The 27,990-nt window shown below is 38.0% G+C and overlaps 1 protein-coding gene across 1 annotated transcript; it reads right to left on the bottom strand.

Annotated features, from left to right (window-relative positions):
- Positions 1–122: 122 nt before the first annotated feature.
- castor2 (cytosolic arginine sensor for mTORC1 subunit 2) lies at positions 123–27,613 on the bottom strand. The gene is made up of 9 exons (XM_067408007.1): positions 27,038–27,613; positions 18,387–18,457; positions 16,752–16,945; positions 10,651–10,783; positions 6,380–6,503; positions 5,905–6,015; positions 4,658–4,740; positions 2,085–2,179; positions 123–1,989 (listed from the first exon to the last, which is right to left on the bottom strand). The coding sequence occupies exons 1-9, from the start codon at positions 27,148–27,150 to the stop codon at positions 1,924–1,926; spliced, it is 990 nt and encodes a 329-aa protein (XP_067264108.1). The 5' UTR covers positions 27,151–27,613; the 3' UTR covers positions 123–1,923.
- Between the last annotated feature and the right edge of the window lie 377 nt (positions 27,614–27,990).

The raw sequence follows: 27,990 nt of genomic DNA, 5'->3' as shown, positions 1-27,990 counted from the left end.
AAGTTATATTAAAATTCCTCTATCCTTCAGAATCAAGTACATTTTATTTGTACCAAACTGTATTGATAGATCACATAGTACCATTTATAAAGCAGTATACATTCTGAGGGAAAAGAAGGGAATAGTTGAAAGTCACCCTCTTTAATGTGCAAGTATAAAGGAACAGTTTCTGACCTACACTTTGTGTCAAGAGACAGAAAAAAAAATTCATGAAGGTGAAACAAAAGCAATCAATTCATGATCTTTTCTGGTGTCTGAGCTGGTTTAATCAGATTCTCCAAATCAATCATTCATATGGGTAGTTAGAAGTAGCTTCAGCAAATATCATCCCACAGAAATCATTTGTAAATCACAGATATGACTAAATATCTTCATAAACTAGATAAATCCGCAATTGGCACATGGTCTAGTTTTGCATGATGTAAACCCCCACTGTACGCTTAAGAAAACATGGTTCAAGCAGTGGGGAAGAAAAGTAACGATTTAAAAAAAAAAAAAAAAAAGTTTCATGTCTTTAATTGTCTGAAAACAAACAGGTCACCCCTTCTTAACACTGATAAATGTATGGTTTTGCAAATTTCTGCTTGATAGCTGATAGAAGAAAAGCTTGTGGAAAAAAGACACCCATCCTTGTGTAAAGAGCAACAAGTGACCCCTTCAAAAAGAGACTCCTTCAAGGGGAAGATACTCGTCCCCGGTATTTCACATCAGAAGAGTAAGATCTGTAAGATAGACCTTAAATAAAGTGCAGACAAGGGGAGCTTGAAGGCCTAAACTAACGCCAGTGTCTGCGACACCTGACCTTAACTAACATTCAACAAACGACAGGTTCCCCCAACAGTTTCCTCTGTGGATGAAGAGACAGCTTTGCAAAATACTCAAAAGAGCGAGTAGTGGTGAAGACTAAAGAGGCATTTTGTGCGATCGCAAGCGCGCAACGACTCCAGGGCAGAAATAAAAAACGACGTCCCCATCAGACCGAGCGTTTAAAACCAGAATTACAGTAAACTGCACAATTCGTGTATGTGTATTTTAACCTGAACAAGGGCGTGTGAACGGTTTCACCTCACCTGAATCCTCATTTCCAATTGCTGCCAACTCGGCTGGGTGGACAGAAAACCCATTGATTGTACTTTGAAGGCAAAAACAACAACAACAACAGCAACAACAACAGCTACTAATTCATTACCCAGCCACTTGGCATTGAAATGTGAACATAAGATTGAGGTGAGGGGAAAGAAACAAAAAGCTCTAAATAAAAACGGTAAACTTTCCAAACAATGAGCGTGAAAAGCTTCTTTCACAGACTGAACTTGTGACTGGACCATTTTGGAGAACACACACACACACAAAACCCCTGAACCATCAAATAGCATCCAAAAAAACATGTTTTAGACAAGGAGTGTGTTTATGCCCCGTGTCTTGGCACTGCAAGGGAAAACAGGAGGAGGGGGGCAGGAAAAACTAAAAATAAATCTCGAGATACATTGGAGTACATTCTGTGTCCTCTAGGAGGAGGACCTGCCGCTAGTACATAATGGTTATTTGCAACATCTTAAGAATCGCTATCTGAAGTCCAGGCCCTGTTGCCATGGTACAATGATGTGCGGAGGATGAGGAGGAGTGGATAAGAGGAAGAGGGGCGGGGAAAAAAGAAGAGAAGAAAAACACTGGATTCACACTATCGCAGGGTCCCTGTAGAGGTGGGTGGGGATTAGGGTTTTCTTTTTTGCAGGAAACAGACAGGAAGTGATGTTGTCGCTCAATACCGACTGCAAGACTAGACCCCCCGCCCCCTCGCTTATTCATTCCCCTTCAAATTCTTCTCCCATAACCACCCCTCAGGTAAGATCTTGGCACTTTAAGAGTTTGACATAAGAAATCTAAATGTTTTCAGGGAAGTGGGACTCCCGTCCAAACGTCTCACTGTCCTGTGCTCTCATTGGTCCTCAAGGCTCCGATCACGCTCTGGATGTTCTCCTCAGGAACCTGGGTGGAGACAAGATGGCTGGTGTTAAACACTGCCCTCACATTCTGAATATTAGTAGATGGGAAAGCGATTATTTGTGAATGGCGAAACTCACTAGAGCGTGATCGAACTTGAAGGTACTGATATAATAGGCTGGAATGTCAGCGGTCGCCAGCGGTTCAGATATCTGAGCCACAATGCCACATTCATCTGATGGAGGACAAAAGACTTTCATTAGAAATCCAACTACCACAGCCTCAAGTTTACAGTTGTGCATTTGATCTTATTTACTGAGGTATATTGTGCATAGAAGTCTGGTCACATGATCGGGAAGGAAACCACATGATCGGGAATTTCACAAGGAATGACTTCTGGTCATGCAAATTCAACACATTGACCAACTACTGGCAGCTTGGTTTGAAAGGGACGTGTGTGAGAGCTTCATATATATCGCTGCACAATTGACAATAGATGAAGATGGACCTTTTTTGTCTCAAAATGTTGCAAAAAGTGCACCTTAAAGGGTTAATTCACCCAAAAATGAAAATTCTGTCATTAATTATTCACCCTCATGTCGATCCACACCCGTAAGACCTTCGTTCATCTTCAGAACACAAAATAAGATATTTTGGATGAAATTTGAGAGGTATATGACTCGTCCATAGACAGCAACACTTTCAAGATCCAGAAAGGTACTAAAGTCATTGTTAAAACAGTCGATGAGACTGCAGTGGTTCAACCTTAATGTTATGAAGCGACGAGAATACTTTTTGTGTGCTAAAACAAAACAAAAATAACGACTTCATTCAATCTCTTCTCTTCTGTGTCATTCTCATTTGTTGTTTACGTCCAGCGCTCCCAGATTCTACGTCAGAACGCAGACTTATTATTGGCCGGCTCCTGCGTCAGCATCACATGCATGCCTCGTGCGGCTCACATGAACAGCGTCGGCCAATACTGAGCCGGCATTTGGATTTAAACACTGAATCACTGAAGTGTGCTTACTGCGGCAACTACGCAATGATAATGATAGGGAAGATCTGAGATTGTTGAATAAAGTCATGTTTTTTTTTTTGTTTTTTTTTTACATGCAAAAAGTATTCTTGTCATTTGATAAAATTTAGGTTGAACCACTGCAGTCACATCGACAGTTTTAAAGGGTTCGTTCACCCAAAAATGAAAATTATGTCATGACTCACCCTCATGTCGTTCCAAACCCGTAAGACCTCAGTTCATCTTCGGAACACAGTTTAAGATATTTTAGATTTAGTTCGAGAGCTTTCTGTCCCTCCATTGAAAATGTATGTACGGTATACTGTCCATGTCCAGAAAGGTAATAAAAACATCATCAAAGTAGTCCATGTGACATCAGAGGTTTGGTTAGAAGTTTTTGAAGCATCAAAAATACATTTTGGTCCAAAAATAACAAAAACTACGACTTTATTCAGCATTGTATTCTGTTCCGGAATCGATTCCATTGAATCGATTCCATTGAATCAATTCCATTGAATCGATTCCATTGAACTAGGGACGCACCGGATAACACGTCAGCAGCGTCACTGCGGAGTCGTGAACCCGAATTGACAGACCCGGAAGAGAAGACAATGCTGAATAAAGTTGTAGTTTTTGTTATTTTTGGACCAAAATGTATTTTCGATGCTTCAAAAACTTCTAACTAACCCACTGATGTCACATGGACTACTTTGATGATGTTTTTATTACCTTTCTGGACATGGACAGTATGCCGTACATACATTTTTAATGGAGGGACAGAAAGCTCTCGGACTAAATCTAAAATATCCTAAACTGTGTTCCGAAGATGAACGGAGGTCTTACGTGTTTGGAACGACATGAGGGTGAGTCATGACATAATTTTCATTTTTGGGTGAACTAACCCTTTAACAATGTCTTTACTACCTTTCTGGACCTTGAATGTGGTGGTTAAATGGTTAAACTAGGGACGACTCATGATATGAATGAGGCATTTATATAGCGCTTTCATATGTACTACTGTACAATCATATCAGGGGTCTCTCCTCATCCACCACCAGTGTGCAGCATCCACTTGGATAATGCGACGGCAGTCACAGTACAACGGCACCAGTGCGCTCACCACACACCAGCTGTAGGTGGAGAGGAGAGAGAGTGAAAGCCAATTCAATGGATGGGGATTATTAGGAGGCCATGATAGGTAAGGGCCTATGGAGGGAATTTGGCCAGGACACCGGGGTTACACCCCTACTCTTTACAAGAAGTGCCATGGGATTTTTAATGACCACAGAGAGTCAGGACCTCGGTTTAACATCTCATCCAAAGGACGTCATATACCTCTCAGATTTCATCAAAAAACAACAAAGGTCTTGTGGGTGTGGAACGACATGAGGGCGAGTACTTAATGACAAAATTTTCATTTTTGGGTGAACTAACCCTTTAAGTTACACCAAAAATCTAGAGATTTACAAATCAAACTAAATATGAGTGCTATCATAATGACAGAATGTAGCTAAGCATTTGCTAACATGTTTTAGTTGTTTTTAGCATGTTGCTAGGGTGTTCTGTGTGCTTGCTTACTGGCTCAAGTCTAAAGAACCAAGCCAAAATTCTGGTTCCTAGATATTGCTCAGGTCAAAGGGATTTTCATTGTCACAGTAACAGCAGGCGGGTTACCCAGTTTTAGCCTGAACTCACCAAACCCTAAGGGTTGTCCTCCGATGCGGACCATTTTCCAAAGCTCTCCTGATGCGCTGGTGAAGAGGACATTGTTTGGAAACCTGACAAGAAAAAAGCAGCATCTAAACCATGTGTAATGATAAAAAAAAAAACAAAGACACTGTACATTTAATCAGAAATAAATTCATTAGGCAAGTTACATTTTAACCGTAAACACAAAGAAGAAAAAGCTGAAAGATGGTGCTAATGTTGATGAAACCACTGCAGACAAAGTTGACTCAAAAGAAAGAAATCCACTTTTACAACTGATGCAGTCTAATATTGTTTGTGTATATAACAATGAACTGAAAGTTCATCTTTGAAACACAAATGAAGAAATGAAAACCTGAGAGATTAAAATGTTGTCGCTTCAAAAAAGTTCACAGATCTACGGAAGAGAAACGATCACTTTATAATAATTTATTCTATGATTTAGATTATTATTAGATTTATTCTGTGTTATGCAAGTATGGTTGAGCTTCTGAAAGAACCAATGAGGTTTCATATGGGGTTTTATTACTTTACAATATCTTTATGAACTTTTTAAAGTTTCAAAGTTTTGGTTGCGTGGACTTTCAATGGAGGAACAGAAATCTCTCAGGTTTCATTAAAAATATCTTTCTTTGTGTTTTGAATAATGAACGAAAGTCTAATGGGTTCAGAATGACACGAGGGTGAGTAAATGACTGAATTGACTGTGATGTGACTTTTCATTTGAACAAGGAAAAGAGATTGGGAAATAATTGGATCAAGAAAAGTGGGCGATTAATACAAAGTGTATTACAGGTGGCTGGAGAAAATGTGTTGGGAAAAAAAAATAATGGAGTAGGTGACGTCAGCCAAACAGTAGTCATTTCAGAGGTTATTGAATTTAACGCAGATGAAAAAGAAGCTGTGAAGGATAGACTTACAGTCTTTCCAAAAGCATGCACTGTATAAACGTTCAGATCACAATTTTCACAACTTTTAAAACTTTTTTTTCCCCACAGAAAGACTGGTTAACAGAACAATTGCTATGTTGTTACACAACAGTACAATCAATTGAACTTTATTCTATCCCTCACAACCAAAAATTACATGTGGCGCTACCCTGACTAAGGTCTATAACATGCGCTGATGAATCATGCACAAGACCAGGGGTGTGTATTGAGAACTTAAATGAGGTCAAAAGTGTTTTCATGTTGACTTCAATAGAGTGTTCGAGGCAGAGCAGGGTGGGGTCTCACCTCCGGGTCGTCTGCTCATCCATAACTAGAGAGATGTAGCCCTCGATCAGGGAGAAGGAGAAAAAGCGAATGTGTCCAGAATCCTCGCTCTGTCCCCCGGTCTCTTTTGCTCTGTAATGAAGCACAGCAGGGATTCTTGTTGTTACACAAGCTTCATTAGAGCTGAACTCAGCTGACACTTTTGCAAGGAATAGAAAAAAAAAATGGGAGGAGTATGATAAAGTCAACACTGATCTGAGCTTTCCCTCTAAGGGTTGGCCTGATGCCAATGTCGGAGCAGTAAACAAGTTCAGCCTCTATAAGGAAGAGCAAAATAGTACAAATACACACTGTTCGTCTTATTTCCAGTCGTCACGTAATGCACTCCCTACTGCGACCTGTGTGTGTTATCATCATTCTCTAATAGATCTGGCAGATGGCTCTCGGTTATTGCCATATGTGAGCCAGGAGGAGAGGCCTGGCGTGGAGCTCTTACCCGCCCGAGTAGAACATGACATCCATGAGCAGCGTGGCCACCGAGGGCAGCGTGTCGGGGTCAAGGCTGGTAACGCAGAACATGTTACTGGGGCTGGAGAGAGGGTGAATGATTGGCCGAGGGACTGAGGAAAGGAAGAAGAGAGTTGTTTATTTTACAATAATGGCCTGTAAACATTCAAGCATTAACAATGCAGATCCACCGCTGGTGTGTCGGTCAGGATGTTTCATGAAGGGATGCATTTATAAGTCTGATAAGTTGTTTAACCCACTGGTGGTCTTTGGGCATTTTAGACCGAAAAATGTAACTTTCTGAAAAAATGCATATTTTTGAGTGTAATAATATATATTTATTTATTTATTTATTGCACTCAAAATATAGTCAACATCTGAAGTGGATCAAAAAAGTTTATCAAAGTTCTCCTAAGAACGAAGCTGTCCTAAGAAGAAGGTTTTAGGTCAACTTTGATGAAAGGTTGTGATCCACTTCAAATGTTGACTACTGTAATTAACATAATATGTTCATTATTAAAATATGATGCACAAAATAATGATCATCATATGGTCTCTAGAAATTACTGCATAAACTATTTTCAAGATAGACTGCATGACTTACAACAGCAGCCTGAAACATTGCTTATATTTGGCAAACAGTTAATATCACTACCAGGAACCAGGAAAGTCATTTCAGATGCAACTTATTACATTTTGATGGAAGTTCACAAAAGGACATTATTTCCTTTACAATAACGTGCACCAATGAATTGTGCACAATAAGATCAAGAACATATGTTCAGTTGGTTTCATGTTGACCTTAAACACAGAATGTCAAACATGACTGCCAAAGGCAGAAGCTAACTACACCACAAACACTTTCAGCAGATGTTTCTCTATTACACAGGTCTGGCTGCTCAATGTGACGAATCTACTGTAAGTCCAAAACTTTGCGTCATGGTAGTAAAATATGGTTTGATATACAAGATCTACACTGATCATTTGATTAAATAGCTTAAAGGAATAGTTCACCCAAAAATAACAATTCTGTCATTCCAAACCTATATAACTGACTTTTTTTCTGTAGAAACAAGATTGTGTTTCATAGAAGAAAAAAGTCTGAAATTACATGAGGGTGAGTAAATGATGATGATTTTCATTTTCGGGTTCCTTTAAAGTGCCCCTATTATGCTATTTTAAAGCCTCCTTATTTAAGTTTGGAGGTCTCCTACAATTGGATACAATGCATCCAAGGTCAAAAACACTAATTTTCTCATAATATACATTCCAGCATAACCTCTTTCCTCAGTGTCTCACACAGTTCAATCGAAGATTCTGTCTCTCCAAACCCCTCCTTTCCGAGAGCCTACTCTGCTCTGATTGGTCAGATAGCCCAATCTGTTGTGATTGGTCTACGGCTTCCAGTGTGTGGGAAACAAAACGGCCATTACCATATCTGAATTTCACCTCCAGAGGCTTCCTCAGCACTTGTATAACACTGTAAAATGAACATTTACGATGGAGTCAGTTTTATCATATCAATTCGAGTCCTCATCTTTTGGAAGTGCATGCAAAAAGGATTTGCTTTCGCAGCACAGAAAACAGTGTCTTCTCGACATATCAACAACATGAATCAAACTCTTCCAGTCTCAGCTACAACTACAGTGTTTGAGGGTCAAAGTAGACGTTGTTCACATCACATACAGCCAGTGAAGACAATAGGCAGACATTATGCAATTTTTTTACAGTTTGAACCATAGACTGTAAAAAAAAAAGATGGACGACACACCTTCACTCTCTTCCATTGTAGCAACTGAAGGTGCCAGTGTGCCAATGTGGTACTGACTGAGACTGAGTCTCGAGTCTTCGCATAGTGAACTTAGAGCCCGAGTTTGCGCAGTAGTGAGCGCGAAGTGGAGCCGCGCTATCGAGGTCCTGCCCAAACTCAGAACAACTCATTTTGTCTGTGTGAGATAAACAGTTATGGAAATGTAGAAAAGAAAGTTAAAGCTCCAATCACCTCTTGAAGATCCAGAAAAAACATCCGTTGGTGCCTCAGTGACTACTTCACTCAAAGAAGCTGTCAATCATGATGTCTCACCCCCGTTTTAATAGCAACAAATAACCAGTGTTGGGGAGTAGTTAACTACATGTAGCGGCGCTACTAGTTTAACTACATTTTTCAGTAGCTTTTAAAACAGTGTAGCTTTTCCAGTAGTTAACTACATTTTCAAGTATCGGTGTAGCGCGACCAAAAGCTACGTTCCAATTTACGTTGACGAGCTCATTTATGAAGCAGCACTTCAGATCACGGACTAAAATCGTGTATTACCGCCATCTATTGTTAAATCACGCATTTTGTGGCTATATCAGTTCATCGAGAAGAGATCTTCTGATTATGTAAAGGGCAAAGCATCCATCAGTTGAACAGAACACAAAATCGAAACATAGCTTAGTGCACTTATCACACGGCAAAGGCTGATCTAATAGGTTGCTCGGGTATGAGAATGTTCACGCAAGAAGCACATGATTTGCGTCTCAAAGCTTCATCACTGCATGTGCTGTGAGTTTAACCTGCATTTTTCCGTGTATCCAATTTAAGTGCAGGTCCGGTTCCAGAATCAAATCATTAGAGGTGCTTCTGAAATAAGTGAGGGTGCTATAGTAACGTGTAGATGTAATGTGTAAACACCATAATAAGAATAGCAATATATACAGTGAGACATTTAAGATTTTAAGTCATTTTTCAAATAATTGGAAAAGAATTTCAAAAATATTGATACAAAAATTCTAAGATTTTTCTAGTCTGCATTTACATTGCTTATTCTCATTGCATATTTTTGTCCCGTGTTATGGTTATGGTAGCAATTTTAAGTGTGAATCCTGCATTTATATGTAGAAATCACTTCTGAAACTGCAGAGTGCAATTGGTGGTCGGTCCTCTCATACTATTGCATGATAAACAAAACTTATATTAAAATTCTGAATGTATTATATATAAAGCGTGCAAAGAGAGTCTGTGTCAGATATAGGCTACATTTGAGTATTGTATCTTTTGATATAGTTTACAAAATAAAACAGTACGCTTTGAAATCATAATTGTAATGCATTGCTTTGTTTTAAACCCCATACATCTTACTTAAACATTCTTCATTAACAGTTATCCAGTTATTTATAAGCTATGTCATAAAAAAAAAAAAATAATAAAAAAAATCAAAGTAGTTTCAATGTAGTTAGCTACTTTTTGTTAGTAACCGTGCGTTCACACCAGTCTATGGTTCACACCCATAGACAGTGTTCACACCGCCGGCGGCGAGAGCGTCAACATTCGCCTTGGCCGCCCTGCCAACAACGCTGTACTGTTCGTTCAAACCGCCGCCGACGGGAGGGTCAAAGCAGAGCCAAAGTAAATCACAAGTCGCGTCAAACAATCGGAAGCCTCTCAAGCGAGGATCTCTACATTCTAATTGGTTGCCGCCGAACCGCGTCATAGCTCATTACCATAAAGTTAACCTGATTTCAACTCTCCTCGACGCTCTCACCGTCCAAGACGCGCCGCGCCGCCGCCGGCTCTCATTGAAAATGAATGACTAGCGTCACTTTGACGCTCTCGCCGCCGGCGGTGTGAACGCACAGTAACTTGTGTAGCTAACTACTTTTTCAAAAGGGTAGCTTGACTGTAGTTTAACTACTTTAATTTATGAGTAGCTTGTAGCTTGTCAAACTACAGTTTCTGAGTAGCTTCCCCAACACTGCAAATAACTAACTAAAACCAACCTTTTTTTGAAGAATGAACACTTGAACTAACACCAGCATGATAAAAACTGCCTAAAATTACAGAAACCGTCTATAGAAAAAAAAAATAATACATTTTTAAAGTGTAATTTGATGGTTTAGTTTGTGTCATGTCCCACTACATTTCATGGAGAGGGCGGAGTTTATGACCTTCATTGCTTCCAGCAACCTGGGGGCGATCCAGACGCTTTTTGGCTTCACTTTTCAGGACTCTCCTGTGGCATGCTTGGTTCGAACCAGTAGTAAGACTGGAATTACTGATGACTCATTTCAGGAAGTTCAGAAATCACTTCTTTCCTTTGGGAGACAATAACTATTTGCCGACTTTTTACATTCACAAACAGCTATATTACACACTACATGAAAGGGGATATCAGAAAAAGCATAATAGGGGCACTTTAAATTTCGGAAGCATCAACTGGTACCGTAAATGCACAAGATGCCTTGTGTCGACACACACTCAGACTAATGACTGATGGTTACCCAGTTTAGGCTTGACAAAACCATTGGTGACCCCGGTACTGTTGGCAGCAACAGTTTCTCCGTTGACAACCCTCAGCAGAGTGAATTCCGAAGACAGCGTGTGCATGACCATAGGCAGATCCCTCTCTCGAACCTATGGACAGAATCATACATTGGTATTTAGTTTTTATTTAATAAAAATATTATGTGATGTACCAGGTTTAATGAGCTCAGGTGTTCAAGGAGGGAATAAATAATTGTAAAACATATACAAAATGTTTGCAGACAGTGCCAAACCCTGTTAGATAATGATGTACTGCAGTATCTAAAGTAGAGATGACAAATACCAAGCAAGTTATCTGGATGTGTACAAACACAAACCAAACTTTTTTTTTTGGGGGGGGGGATTTATGGCAGAGACGTTCAGCATAAATGGGAAATAAAAACATGCATAAGTAGAAACCCTAATATTACACTTCTGCCATTTTCTTCAGTAACCAAAACCAGCTGATTCAAACACAAATCACAAAAGGAACATTCATTTGCATTTCAAACACCACTACCAAACCCAGAATACATTACAGTAAAAACAATACATAAGGATGGCTTAAGCAACCAATTAAGCTGAAACTCAGAGTGTTCCAGTGAGGCCTTGATGGGTGCACTAAATGAGCAGCGCACAGCATTTCAAGAGCAACTATCTATGGATATACAGTTTCCTAGGACTACTTTTATGAGCTTACAAAAGCTCCAGAGAATTAAAACATCTTCAAACATTACGTTGAACCGTCATAACCTCATTAGAAAACGAAATATAGCCAAACAAGAGCAAACTTTTTACACAGAAACAACAACAGTAGGGCTGGGCAAAATATATATACACAGACAATTAAATTTTGCTTGCAATATCACAAATACTTCAATCATTTTAATGAGGCTTTAATGTTTTAATTTGCCTATTAGGTTTATGTTGTAGTGGCATCTCTGTACTTTAAAATTGTGCTTCATAAATAAAGCAAAAAAGTATAGGCATTCAAGCGGCTGCATTTTGTACTACCTGCAAACGCAACAACACTGTCTGGGGCTGACTCCTGTACAAAGAGAATTACAATAATCAAGCCTTGAAAAAAATAAAAGGCATGAATGACTTTCTCAAGGTCCTTAAAAGAGAGAAATGTCTTGACTTTGGCCAAAAGTCTCAAGTGGAAAAAGCTGGATTTGACAGTATTTATTTGCTTATCAAATTTAAAAGCTTTGTCAAATAAAACACCCAGATTCTTCACCAGCATTTCATTATGCTAGTGAACCAAGATTAAAATTATCAGTTGGTACAAATTTAATAATCTGTTTTGTTTTCATTGAGTTTTAAATCATTTAGAGACATCCAGCCTTCATAGGCTGAAACACACCAAGCCGACACTGACGAACTAGTGGCGACGAAAGCAGACTGCGGGGTTGGCTCACGTTGGCAGTGTCTGTGTCCACAGTTGGCCTTGACACACCAAACTGATGCTAGACAGCCAAGTAGCACGTCAGTTCTGCGCCTGCGTGAGATGAAATGCCTTTACGAACCAACAGATGGCAGTATCTGAACAGCCAATCAGAATGATCAGATGGTCCGACGGACCGACGAGCTCCGACGCCGATTCAACATTTCAAATCGGTCAAAAAAAGCCGACGAGGACCAACTTCAGCCGACGATGCGAAACACATTGAGAAAACTTAGTCGGCCGACGAAGAAAAACTGCCCGACGGCCGACCGTCGGCTTGGTGTGTTCCTGCCTTTTAGACAGGCTAAAAGAGGGCATTCTTGTTATTCTGTTGAAACGGCAGATAAATCTGTGTGTCATCTGCATAACAGTGAAAAGAAACATTATGTTTCTTAAAAATAGATCCCAAAGGGAGCATATATAGTGAAAAAAGGAGTGGACCAAGAATGGACCCTTGAGGGACCCCACAGGTGAGGTGAGGTCGATAAAAAGCAGGAGCTGATGTCGATAAAAATTCACCAACATTGACTTCAAAGCTTCTATTTGACAAATAAGACTTAAAGCACTCGAATTCCGACATAGTGTGATCTACAGTATCAAACTAAGAACCAATAACACCAAGACGGCTGAACCTCCGGAATTGACAGTTAATAAAATATCATTGCAAACTTTTAAAAGGGCTGATTGTATACTGTATTGTGCTCTAAAACCCAACTGGAAAACAAACACTGATTTTTTTTATTTTTTTACCTCCAAAAAGGTCTATAATTACTAATTGGGTAAAAACTACTTTCTCCAGAACTTCTGATTTAGGCCTAATCCCAATTCTACCCCTTACCCTTTCCCCTTCCCCTTTGTTTTGTGCGTTCACATGAAGGGGTAGGGGTGTCCCAATTCTCATTTGGTTGGAGAGGAAGGGGTAGGGGGAAGGGCCAGGTAGCCCTTCAAACAAAGATTTTTCAGGACCACACTTCAGACGAAGGGGTATGATAAATTTCCAACATGGCCGACCGAGCAAGCAGAGAGACCCATAAATGTAAGTATTTTTTTTTTACGGTAAACAGTATTTTATTAATAAATAATCACTTAATCTTGTGTTCATGTATACGGTTATGTTCTCTGAAAAAAGATTTGTTAAAATCGCTATGAAAAAAGTTCGCTAATGTTTTTTACTTTATGATAGTTCCACAACATATTTTTTTATATTTTATTGAAACCCGTGTTGATTTGACAACATAAATTCAAATCCAGTGGCAGCTAACATGTCTTTTTGCTGCATGCCTGATTAATGTTTTGTTTTGTTGTGGTTACATCCATAAATACGTGTACGTTACATGATATAAACAAAAAGTGCATTCAGTTTGCGTGCTTATTCATCAGTATTGTATGTTCTGTATCAACCAGAGACTCCTGAGGAAAAACGCAGGCTCGTCTCCTTTGTCTTATGCGAAGAACTGAAGACAAATGCAAAAAAATAGCTGTCGCCCAAGCAACAGAGATCACTACAGCTATCGATGGCATCTTAGAAGTGTGTGATAAACATTGGCGCATCTATGACGTAGGAGCTAGCGATGACTTATGATGACGTGTAACGTTCTAGTAGTGGTGTCCCATTTCTTAGGGGAATATTTTCAGCCCTACCCCTTGACACTCTGTTTCAAGGGGCAAGGGGAAGGGGTAGGCATAGGGGCAAGGGGAAGGGGTAGGCATAGGGGTAAGGGGAAGGGGTATAAAATAGAATTGAGATTGGGCCTTAAACTTCATTAGCAAAAATGGTGTTAGAGTTGGTAAGTTTGATTCATTTGTGAAACAAAAGCTACGTTTTTACATGTTTTAGTAAAAATGTGCATATTTATGAAAATAATTAATCATTTTGTGTTCATTTTGTGCAAAACATTCTTTAGATATTTTAGCTACATTTTTGCTGTATGTCATTTCTTGCATTAAGCAACAACGGTTGTAATAATAATAATAATAATTATATACTGAATACAAATATTAAAAGGGTTAGTTCACCCAAAAATGAAAATTATGGCATTAATTACTCACCCTCATGTTGTTCAAAACCCATAAAACCTGTTTCTTCGGAACAGAAATCTTTGATGAAGGTCTTTTTAACGAAAACTGAGAGCTTTCTGTCCAAACACTGACTGCTAGACAACTATAACTTTCAAGCCCCAGAAAGGCAGTAAAACATCATAAAAGTGACTCCAGTGTTTTAACCTTACTTTTACGATGTGACGAGTGCTTTGTTTGCGCAAAAAGCAATTTACCAAAATATTAATGTCCAATGTGCATTTATGACAATTGTAATTTTTGGGTGAACTAACCCTTTAAATATCATCAAGACGCTGAAATATAATATCTGGTATATTTTAGACTATTAAGCTCAGCCTTACACAACAGTGAATCCTTTCCAGGGATGGTAATCTTAAATCCTTCAACAACTCCTCTGGAAGACAATATTCTCTTTCACTTTTTTTAGCTATCTGAATAAAGTAGACATTGGTGTGCTCTAGGCCTGATGGGCCCGATACAGATGGGTATTTCTGAATTGCTTTTAAAGTTTTGAGTAACCAGGCCAAGAGCGAAGAACAGGGCAGAGGATGAGAAGGAAGTGGCCTCTCCAGTGGCCCAGCACAGGAGGCAGGTCATCTCCTCTCTTTCTATAAAGCTCTGTGATTATTCCTCTGTCTGGGAGCAGCTGGTGTGGAACGTGAACTTTCCGGTAAATTCCAGTAAGCGGCTGCTGATCCACAGGCTTTATCCTCTTTACATAACTACCCCCAGATTACCATCGCTCCCACATTTCTTGTTATTTTCATAAACAGGCTCTGGTGACCGTGCCACCACTGGTAGACTGGGCATGTGTTCATAAACACGCACACATAATGGAAATGTGCTGAGATGACAGCACTAGGCTGTGGTCATGGTAGATGGGTTGGTTTGAGGAAAGGGGAAGTGATGACTAGCTTAGTATTTACTGTATTTGCAGTTTATGTAAAGAGTTCGATGATCATCCAAAAGCAATAACCATCATATGTCATCATATACCATGTCCTACATGAAATTACAAGCAACAGTTTCATCTTATTCAATGAAATTGGGAAGGTGTGAATCTGTATTTTAACTGCTGATAAAATTAAATATATTCAGATTACAGGGCTTGTTTTTATATAATCTTTCGCAATAGACTGCATCATGTTTGTCATGTAAATACTGCATTTTTTTTTTCTTATGATCAAGAACTAAAAACATTAATGCTTTATGTGTGCATTTGTATCATTTCCTGAAGTTTAATTAATGAGGGTAGTCTTAGTGTAAACCCTGGAATAAATCGGAGATGATTCTATGAGGCGATACTATACTATACTAAAAGTGAAGCGAACTACATGAAAGAGAACGAAATTCATCCCACGAGCTCACTCTCTCACATTAGCTATGTTCCCTTCCACCTATTTTTATGTGCATTTTAATGGGTATGGGTATGGGTTTATGGGTATATTGCATAAAAAAAAAAACACTTGATGGAAACGCCAAGATGTATGGAAGAGGATTAGGGCCAAGCAATAAAAAAAAACAAAAAAACATTGAGATTAAAGTTGTAAAATTTCGAGAAAAAGGTCGAGATGAAATGTTGAGAATAAAGTCATTAAATTATGAGAAAAAAGTCATTAAATTACGAATTTGTTCTCATAATTTAATGACTTTTTTCTCGTAATTGAATGACTTTATTCTCATAATTTAATGAGTTTATTCTCAACATTTTATCTCAACTTTTTTCTCGAAATTTAACGACATCTCATAATTTAACAAATTTGTTCTCGTAATTTAACAACTTTAATCTCGAGATGGTTTTATTTTTTTATTATTGCTTAGCCCTAATCCTCTTCCGTAAAGATGCACATAAATTATAAAACTGATAAAATATTTTGAACAAAAATACAGTAAAAACAGTAATATTGTGAAAAACGGTTTTCTATTTGAATATATTGTTAAATGTAATTTATTCCTGTGATGCAGAGCTGAATTTTCAGCATCATTACCCCAGTCTTCAGTGATTATTTGCTGCTCAAGAAACTTTTATTATTATTATTATCAATGTTGAAAACAATTCTTAATATGCTTAATATTTTTGTGGAAACAATGATACATTTTTTTCAGAATTATTTTATGAATAGAAATTTCAAAAAGAACCGCAATTATTTGAAATGGAAATCATTTGTAACATTTTAAATGTTTTTAATGTCACTTACCATCAATTAAATAAAAGTACTAATTACTTCAAAAAAGAAAAAAAATCGAACTGACCCCAAACTTTTGAGCAGTAGTGTAAGTTTTCTGTCATCAGGCAGTGTGTGTATGCATTGTGAATTACAACACCTGTCAAAAGTTTGGAAACTCTTGACTGAATTTGTTTATCTTAAATTTCATGTAAAGGATTTCATGAAATTATTTCTGTAGACAAATATAAATTATGCTTACATATGAATTTCCTTATTCTCATGTGTATATCACTTTCAAAAATGTCAAAAGTACTATTCATTTGTACGTCAAACGTTTTAATGGGGGAAAATTATTGAATAATTAAGAGTTCATATCTTCTATAGCCTAAGCATCTATGACACTCACCAATATAAAATCAGTCTGATACGTCGACAGCATGAATACCGAGATATTATGGTCTGCCAACGGGGCGATGACTGATTTTGCTATTTTCGTTACTCCGATTGGCTGAGAGCTGGTGGCGCTCCCGCCCCCGGACACCACATTAAGAGCCAACCACGTCGCATCGGCCACACTGAGATACTCAGATTCTGGCAGCTCTGAAACAGACAAACACAGAAAAACAGTGTCAAAAAAAAAAAAAAAAAAAAGAGGCACGTGAACAATGAATGTGACATTAACACTCTTTGCTTTGCAATCTATCTATCTAAATTTACTATGTGAGGAATGAAGTGTTTCAAGACCCAATGAAACCATGACACAGCTTTTTCCCTGTGTTGATAAATTTGCTATTGAAACAGGAAGTTGGGGTGGTGCATATCGAAAGCTTATCCCTATTGTAAAATAACAAATAGGCTTCAGTTACATCACTGCCCTTGACATGATTTGATATTTGATAATCTGTTGGAGGTGGTTTTAGTGGGAGGGAGTTTCTGACTGTACAGACATCTGTGTAGTGCAACAGGAGTTATCAATATTTTTTGTTTGTTTTACTGGAATGTAGTGTAACTTGTAATGTAGACATTTTCTGTAAAGTTGATTTGAAATGATATGCATCATGAAAAGCACTAAACAAATAAATTGAATTGGAAGAGAAAGACAGTCCCTTTTAACTCTTTCCCTGCCATTGATGGAAATTTCTGGCAATCCATGTTCTCCCAGTTATACAATAGGGGGTGCTATTACGCATCTTCCGAACGAGTACTGAATCTCCAGATCAAAACACAGGTGAAAAAGCAGCAGAAACAAGCGATAAAAGCATTGCTTATGCACATGTAAAATAATATGATCATCAAACAATTAAACAGCATATAAATCAAAACTACCTAACATTACCAAATGAAAAAGAAATGCTTTGTTTAAAAGCAAAGGCTCTGGTCTTTCTTTTCATATATTGCTTGTTCAGATATTCATACAACAAAATATTTGGGGGCCATGAACGTTCTGTGTAAATTATCAAAAATGTAACTATAAAAATAAAAAAAAAATGCTGGCGAGTTAAAAAGAGAATTTTGTCTATGTAATATGGACTCACAGCTAACAAACACTGACTAATAGCCACATTACTTAATTGATTTCCTTCCTAATTGATAACTCGGGGAAAGATCCAGACCAAGAGTGTTCAGACACATTCAGGTGTCAGATTTATTGTTCTCCAAATGAAATATGGGTGGAAAAGCTGCCAACATGCACACAAATTTCCTGGGATTTTAAAATACCTGTACCTGTTTCGCAACACAGAGCTTCTGGTATCCATGGCAACAAATGGGTTTCACCTTGGTAACCAGTGTGTAATGACATGGATTCACTCAATCAACCACAAAACCAAAGCCAATGACATCTTAACCCCTAGTAACCCATAATGGAAATGTGTGTGTTGGGGGGTTGGGGACCGTTGATGGAGCAATATGTGGTCAAACATTGGCAGAGAGTCAAGCTACAAGGAATTATAGAGAATCTGTGGTACTTTACATGACTTAATCTTGCCTGGCTGCACTAAACCCAGTGCACTCTTAGTAAAAGAGTAACCACAACACCTACCTTTAAAGCCATCTTCATCCACGATGATGGTGTAATCCTCAGGAGTTTCGGTTAAACTAAAGAACTTACATCTGTGGACAAGCGAAGAGAGAAAGAGATGGAAATTATGAGCCAAGAAGCAGCAGAGTTAATAACATATTCCTGAGAAGCTTCTATAAACATCAATTTACTCCAACAGCCTCACATACGTAGATCACAGACCACATGCACACTTTGCAAGTCCATTGCTCAGGCGTTGGGATTTGAAGTATTAACTTTGGCACACAACTGAATAGACATGAATGACAGAAGCTTGTTAAGATGAGGTGTGTGCTATTACTTTTGTAAGCTAATTTGTAATCAAACAAACAAAAAAAACAAAAAAACGAGAAAAGCATCACTCATATCGAAGGACCAGAACATCACTGTGACTTTGGCTGTAAAAAGCATTGTTAATGTATTTATTTATATTTTTATATAATTTATATTATATATAAATACATTTTTGTACATTAATAACATATTTCTCTTAAATATATGCATTAATTTGTGTGTATTTATATATACATATTATTTACACACACATATATTATGCAAACTCAAACTTTTATTTTGTATGCGATTAATCGCGATTAATTGTTTGACAGCTCTACTGTCAACCGTCCCGAGCATCATTCACATTTGTTCACGTTCATGCATTGTTAGAATTCATAAAAATGTTACAGGTGAGTAACTGGTAAGTAATAGAGTTTCATATACCCGTCAATGCAAATTTTTATTCGCATTTGGCACTTGGCGAGTGTTAATTTTAGGCCCTGGTTACGAATAATTAACTGACAAAAATAACAGTCTATTGCTCAGGCTTACGGATTTGTTTTTTTAATGATGGAAGCTTGTGGAGAGGACTCCTAATAATTTAGGAAAGTAAAAATTACAACACTCATATCAAAATCAACACTCATATCCATGTACCAGTGTCTGGTAGCATAAACTGATTAGACTAGTCTTAAAAGTTAATCATCTGAATTTTTTCTTCAAGACTTTTTAAGTCAGTTACATAAAAATGTTGGAAAAGTACGACTGATTACGCCTTTGTTAACTGCTAGTTGGTCAAACTAATTCTTTAGACACAGTCTTTACATTGTAGCACATCATTTTCAAGAAAAGCTTAAATTTAATGATTCTAAAATGTCAGTAATAGTTTTCCTTACTAAAAAAAACAAAAAATGTTTGTGGATTTGGCCATGCTCATATTCCATTACACAAGGGTTTCCAGGTCTGTGCAACAAAACTAACCCAATAGCTAATCAAAAATAGCTCAATTCATCCTTCTCCGTTGGGGGGCCAAATTCTCCAAACTCCACTGAATTTGTACATCCATGGGGAATCAACCCACAGCAATGGCTTAAAAGTGGACCCAGTTCTGTGGGAAAAATGCAGACTTAGCAACACTGGCATGATTGATTCAGCAGCATTTAGCTCACAGGAACAGTAATCTCTATAATAGCAACTTTAAATAACATTATCTTAACGCATTATTACGCAAAACGGAAATGGAAACAATTATATTTATAAATGACTATCGAAAACATGCCCAAAACAGCATCCAAACCTAGACCTACCTCATTAATTACTCAAATACAACAGCCAATGGCAAGTCTCCAACAGCAGACCTTTTAATATTTATATTGTGTTAGAAGTACCTCTGTTTATTAAAATTACAATATGCAGTTTGGCTGTAGCATGATAGATATAAAACATAAGACATACAGTAAGTGTACAGTATTGCAGGTTTATATCATATATGTGATTTCTTTGCACAGCTGCGCATCTCAATCGAATTTTGGCAGAAACACCAAGGGTAAAAGAATGTGGTTTAAAGATTCAACTTTAAGAGTAGAGACTCTGGCGAGTACAATTTAATATGTGACAGATTTTTATTGCCATCTATGAATTGTTTTTATTATTAATGTGTTGGTAGAAGAGCTTTTGTAACTCAAGTTTTGTGTAAGCAGAATGCAAATGGGTTTTGGTGTAGTTGTTGACTGGACTATCTTGTGTTCTGTTCTTCTGTTTTAATATAGAACTTGGTCTATTTCAGTTATAATAAATACAGTTTGTTAAAAATAGGTCACAAAAAAGTATGCCCCCCTTATGAAAACGAACCCCCTCACATTCTATATGTTCTGGCCCTGCTCACAGTGTAAATTATTTCCCCAAAGATGACAACATAGGAAAAATATATCTGTGCTGCATGTGCAAGAATAAACCATCATACATTGCTGCACAAATGCCATGTAACCGCAGCTGGCTCGTAAAGCTGCTTGTACACCCCAAATGGCTCCAGATACCAGGTAAGAGGAGTCTTTATTTATGAGCCTGTCCACCCACATAGTGTATCATTTTGCCTCTAGGGGGAAGGAAGGCAACTTGTTGACTCTGGAAAGCAGCCTTTTATCTGATACTGCTAAAGTGGGCCTGGGGAGGGTACTTTTTTTTTTCAAGGTTTTTGCAAGCTGATGGACATTTCTGGTGCTGTGTCACTGAATCATTAAATGACCCAGCATAGCACAGAAGAAAGGTATACGGAGTGTAGATGTCTTCATATAGGGTATTGATGAAGTATTGCTTGAATTGTTTTAAGCACTAGTACGAAATGCTTTGCTGGGTCAGACTCAAAACCAAGATGAATTTTTTAAATAAAGGGGCATCTGAACAAATTCACTCAGTTATTTTTCCACATAAAAATCAACCTTTCTGCACCACTAGGAATTCATTGAGCTATGGGGTGAATTTTGAAGAGACACAATGATGGATCTACACTATTTTGAGAGTCCTGAGATAGGCAATAGAAAACAAAGGAATAATCATAAGGGAAAGACAGATCTTATTCCCCTAAATCAGAGCAACAAAATATCATCACTGTAAATTTAACAGGCTATGACTCACTTGCTCAGAGCCTCTGCTCGGAAATGTGCTTCTAACAACTGTTCCTGAGGTCTCTGAGGACACACACACTTATTGATTCGAACAGTTTCTCTAAAAAAATTACCTCTTCCTTTTTATTTCCTATTTTTTAAGGGAGAACCTCTGAAATTTCAAGGTTGTTGTTCCTGTTTATCTGGTAATGTTGCTGGAACTGCAGACTGAAAAAAGAAAAAAAAAAAAAAAAAAGAAAAGAAAAAAACACTTTGACATCACCGTGAAATCCACTGGAGCAAAAGAACAAATATTTTAAAAAATTACACATTTTCAAACACAATATGCACATTTGGCTCACACCAAAATGAAAATTCATCCTCATGCCATTCCAAACCTAGAGGCCGTTCACATGGAATGCACCATTTTTCATTTGACTGTGCTACTTTTCCATTGTTTTTCAATGTAAGCACGCTAGACAGACGTCTTTAATAGTCTTTTGCAGCGTCTCACACATGAAACAGCATTTTAAAAACGTGCAGTTCAATTATTAAAAAAAGCATCTGTAGTAGTGTTGTCAAAAGTGCTGACCGTGATACCAAGTCGGTACTGAAATTTTAAAAATGTGATGCCGTTGAGCGGATTCGTAAACACCTCTGATTGGCTTTTGTTTTCACACGCTCAACATATATGTCTGTGATTGGCTACAATGATCAACGCACGGGAGCGTTTGAAAGCACACGGAAGTGTTTGATTTGAAAGCGGGAGCGTTTGAAAGCAGGCGTCTAACAGCGGACTGGTCCTCTTTTCTGTTTCTGTTTTACTTACATGCGTCTCATGTTTTTATAATCAGCAAAAACGCATTGTGTTAACCCTTCCCCAAGACTTTATTTTTTTTCTGAGGAACACAAAAGATGATATTTTGAGAAGTTTCAATAGTTTGTGTTCATACAATATGAAACTTTTTTTTGCGAGGTGAACATGCATTTAAGTAGAATGAGAAGAATGTAGGCCTGGACTTGATTTTATCCAATGGGAGTTGACTGAATTGTGAAATTGGTCCAATCCAATTCTTCTTATGAACTAGTTGCTTATTAACATACATATTGCTAGGATACTGGCTGTTTATTAGTACCTATAAAGCACATTAATGCCTTATTCTGCATAACCATATTCTACTTCCCTAATCCTATCCAAATCCTACCAATACCTAAACTTAACAACTACTTTAATAAGCAGTAATAATGAGTTCATTGAGGCAAATGTCATAGCTAATAGTTAGTTAATAGTGAGAATTGGACCCTAATCTAAAGTGTGACCGTGCTATTTTATAAACTAGGAGAGTCAACTAGACTACACTTATTGTACTTCAACAGAGCCAAGCCCTGAAACATTGAAAAACTGCTGAAAATCATATAGTCTTTTTTTTTTATGGTGACACTGCATTTGGTTGGCTGTTGTTATATTGTATATTCCTGAGTGAAAACTGCTTCCTCTATATCTTGCTGGGCAAACAGCACAACCTGAGGGCTGGCCACAATGTTTCAAACTGTAAGCAACTATTTCCAGAGCTCCCCTTTGTGTTGTGCGCATTCTGCATCACTCTGAGAGACTTCACAAACAGCTACTAAATAAGTTGAGTCAAGCTGTGCCTCTGTGACAGAAAAACAAGGGTTTCCACAGTCTCCTAGCATAAAGATGTTTGCCAAGTCAAAATCAATTGAAAGATTAAAAATCTGAAAAATAACCACATAAAAAATGCTACTTTTACATTAAATTGCATTTGGATCTTAAAATGGATTTCATGGCCTGATGGGCAAAACATGCAGCACCGAATACAAAAGAAATCCCTGAAGAAACGCTGTTCAAAGCCAGATGCAAACCACAAGGAGGAATATGTCACTGCAAACAGAACCTGAATGTTAAAAACAGCCCAGCTGCAAAGCTTTTTACTGTGATAAATCTTCAATTCACAAATTAATAACCCTGCATTTGTAGGAAGACCTTGCCTACAATTACTTTCAGTATTTTTCCTTTCGATCAGAGATGATGTCATCATTACCGTTCCAGGCTCTGAGTCATGACAAAACATCTTTGAGCTGAAATGAAAAGTTATCTACTCAAAATTGTCTAACTTCTAGCCGATGTTTTACATTAAACTTCATTTTAAGGTGTCATTGTTACAGCGTAATTATAAATTTAAGTACTGAGTAATATTAATTAACAATATGCATTTACTATAGGGTTAAGGTAGGATAAGGGTTTTGTTGAGGGTTAGTTGCATGTAATTATGCACAATTACTATGATAAGTACATGTAACATATGAAACAAGGACACTAAAATAAAGTGTTTCCATGCTTTTTTATTTTATTTTATTATTGTCAAATACCAATATATATCAAGCTTACTTGTGTGATATATTGCTTAAAGCAGAACTAAGTAACTTTTTTTTACCTTCATAAGTAGTTTTCTAAGTCCTTACGATGGTTAATTGACTTGTAGTGGTGTGTTTGAGGCGTGCACTAACCCCCTCGGGCATGTCTACGCCAGAAAACAGCACTTGCAAGTTGAGCTGCAATCTCACAAACCCGACACAATCTCGCCTCATGTTCACGCGAGAGTGACAAAATGCTTTACGGTAATTCAAAAACAATGTATATATTATGACTTTATAAGACAATTACCCAAAACTACTGCGCTTGTTAGCGCTGTTGTCGTTGTAGTCCAGAGCTGCGCTTGGAGTATTTACGACAGTGTGATTCACTGAAGGAACCTGTAGGGGGAGCTTTGCAAATCTTACCGAGTTCCGCTTTAAAGGATTAGTTCACAATTAAAATTTCCTGATAATTTACTCACACCCATGTCATCCAAGATGTTTAGGTCTTTCTTTCTTCAGTCAAAAAGAAATTAAAGGGGTGGTTCATTGCGATTTCACTTTTTTAACTTTAGTTAGTGTGTAATGTTGCTGCTTGAGCATAAACAGTATCTGCAAAGTTACAGTGCTGAAAGTTCAATGCAAACGGAGATATTGTCTTTTAAAGTTATGGCAGTTTAATGCCTACAAAAACACGCGGTTTGGACTGCAACAAGCTTCTTCCCGGATTGGTGACATCATAAACCCTGCAATTAACATAAACCCTGCCCACGGGAACATGCAACAAAGTGGGCGAGGCCATGTCGCGCAGCATTATGGAAACGGAAGAGTTGTCTACACCGGACGCGCGATGAAAAGATTATAGAACCCATTATTATCTGTGATATTTTCTACACTGGATGCGGCGCGGAATCTACACAAGTTCAATGCTGGATTTGCACCAAGGCCATTACTGAAAGATGAAGCAGTTTAAAAACCACTTTAAAAACAGGGCCCATAAACAGGAGCTTCTAACTGTAAGTACGTTTTATTCATTTAAAAGCCGTGCTTGCAGAGGTTCTGCTTGACCCTCTTCATCATTACTGCTATCTGGGTCTGATTCGGGCTCAATTTGATATGGCAATATAGACGCCGTTATTTACATTTCCACTGAAGCACATGCAACAACTAATGGTAAGGGGCGTGGCATTTCCAGACGCTTCAGTGAATCACAGTACACTGGTCCAGCTAACCAATCAAAACCCATTGCGTATTTCGGAGGGAGTGGTATCATAAAATGAGGAAGTAAAACCAGCTGTTCAAATGACAACGGAAACAGCGGTGTAGAATTAAAGGTAAAATATATGAAAAATAGTTTTTTTTTTTTTTTCAAAACAAAGCATTAAGACATGTTAAACTGCGCCCCATGAACACAATTCGTCAGTAAAGCCGGTTCCCTGATTACCGCTAAATCGCCATCACCTGCTTTCAAATGGAGCGGCATTTAATAGACAGAACCGTAGTTCACTGACAAGCTACGCAATATCGCGTTCATTATCGAAGGCGATTCATCTGCGATAATGAATGCGATATTAACCACAAATGCTCGTCTTGAACTAGCTCTGTGATGCGCCTCCATTACGTAATCACGTTGTAAAGGTCACGCGTGACGTAGACATAGTACCACGATAGGCCGAAAAACTCTCGCACTCATTTTCTCCTCAAACTTCAATAGTGTCCCACATCATTGTTTTACCTTTTTTTGTAAAGGGTGTTTGACTTAGTCTTTGCATGTTCACTTTGCAGATACTTGCTCGGTACTTCCGCCTACGCCACACGTGACCTTTCCAACATGATTACGTAATGAGTGGCGCAGAGCTTGTGCAAGATGAGCAATTGTGGTTAAAAAGTATATGTATTTTTTTTTTTTTTTTTGAAGACCGATTTTGGTAGATAAGACCTTTATTCCTCAGCTGGGATCGTGTAGAGCCATTTGAAGCTGCACTGAAACTGCAATTTGGACCTTCAACTGTTGGAAGCCGTTGAAGTCCACTAAATGGAGAATAATCCTAGAATGTTTTCCTCAAAAAAACAAAAAAAACAAAACTTAATTTCTTTTTGACAGAAGAAAGACATAAACAACTTGGATGACATGAGGGTTAGTAAATGATCAGGAAATTTAACTCTGAAGTGAACTAATCCTTTAATTGCATTCTCTTGAATGCAGTTAGTCTTTTTCAAAACAAGCATGTCAAACATGACAGAACCAATAAAGCATCTGATCATGAAATGCCCTGGAAAATGAGATTTCTGAACGCAATAGCAAATAAACATGCAAAATTAAAGAGGCCTGAGGGGAATTAGGCCCTTGATCTAAGCTGCCGACTTTTTTTTTTTTAATCAAGACAGTAACTCAGACATGAAAACAACCTACTCTGTCTTAACCACTTTAACTCTAGCTAAAGGCCTCTGTCTGTGTGTGTGTGTGTGTGTCCACAGTCTTACGAGACTAAATGACCAAGCAGGATATTTCTCCCTGAGGTTCAGACTCTGGAGCCGGACTGGAGATGCGCTAACACACTTTGCTTACGCAAACACAGCAAGGGCCATTGAGACTCTATGAATAGATAGTCTTTCACAAAAGCCCCTCATCTGAGGGTGCATCATTATGAGATACAACACAACTGCACAACCTTACCAGCTGCAATCACTGATTGTGCATTACTTAACACAAAAGGTGGTAAAAAAAAAAAGAAAAAAATACATTTCTTTTTTTTTTTTTCACAGGAAGTGAACCAATGCACCAAATTAATGCAAATCATGTTCAGGCCACAACTTTTCCCTGTTGTTTACAGGTTTCCACCAGTGCCACAGAGTGCACTTCAAGTAGATCTCTTTCAAACTAATGATCAAAACAGCTCAGTTTTTGATTAAAGCACTGAAAAGATAAGCTTCACAACATCAAGTCATCAGAAAGCCCCCTTCAGCTGTATCAAAGCCGTGATGCTGAATACGTGGTCGTGCATTGAGCATCACAGACGGAGATTTAAAGCCACATCCCCCTCCGTATATTTATACCGCTGCCCGAGAAGAAAAACAACCCCGATCACGTACACACACCCCTCTACCGTCGAATGAACTTAAGCAACAGCACAGACAATCACACTGCTAAACAAAACACCCATGACCGCTTACTTAATGTCTTGCGCCTCTTACATGGAGCACATATACATTTGGATTAAAAACGTACAGAAGTGCTGGAAGTGCATCTGGCTCCCATAAGAGGTGCGTAGCGGTGAGCTAATGTGATTCCGAGTCAGATTCTTCAAGAAGATATTTAACGGACAGTGAACACAGGTTTAACAACACAACGCAAACTTGATTAATGAAGCTACTTACCTTGTTTTAGAGGGCAGAAAAGCTAGTTTGATTAATCCGTGAGTGCAAATCTGGATTCCCTCTTTCGCTATACTTGCTACTTTTAAACTGTGCTCTAAAATGTGCAGCTCCATCTTTTGCGTCTTCTCATTTGTGGTACATCTAAAAAATATTAACTGACTATTCCGTTTTGATAAAAAAAGAAAGAATAAATAAATAAATAATTAAGTAGAGCTTATGGACAGGGCTTTAAAACCTTCAAACGGAGCGGAAAGGAGGGGAGAGAAAAGGAAAAGTTATCTGCCGAGGAAAAGAGAGAAAGAGAGTAAAGCGGGGTGAAATAAAAGAAAGCACAACGAGGTAAACGGGAAGGGAGAAAAAAAGAGGACTGTCGGCCCCCGTGTTTCCACTCCGACAAGGATTGGAATGGGCCAGCAGCTGGTAACAGTGAAACAAACAACCTGTCAGTCAAAAAAAGGGGGCGGGACGAATTATACAGGAAGTGCATGTTGGGAAATGTAGTTCGGCGCTGCGAAGTTAATCGATACACATGTTCGTTTTGAAATGTTGTCATTAAAATGCCATGTTATTTATTTTCTTTTTTGTTTTAATAGAAAAACGGCCATTTGAGTTTTTTTTTTTAATTTAAAATATTTGGCAATATTTTAGAAATGCCTTTATTTAAAGGGTTAGTTCACCCAAAAATTGTTATTTATTACTTACACTCATGCCGTTCCACACCCGTAAGACCTTCGTTAATCTTCAGAACACAAATTAAGATATTTTAGTTGAAATCCAATGGCTCTTTGAGGCCTCCACAGGGAGCAATGACATTTCCTCTCTCAAGATCCATTAAGGTACTAAAAACATATTTAAATCAGTTCATGTGAGTACAGTGGTTCAATATTAATATTATAAAGCAATGAGAATATTTTTGGAGTGGCAAAAAAACAAAATAACGACTTATTTAGTGA

This window comes from Chanodichthys erythropterus, chromosome 13 (assembly GCF_024489055.1).
Source record: "Chanodichthys erythropterus isolate Z2021 chromosome 13, ASM2448905v1, whole genome shotgun sequence".
Lineage (NCBI taxonomy): Eukaryota > Metazoa > Chordata > Actinopteri > Cypriniformes > Xenocyprididae > Chanodichthys > Chanodichthys erythropterus.
This window is presented reverse-complemented; position numbering and strand designations above follow the sequence as displayed.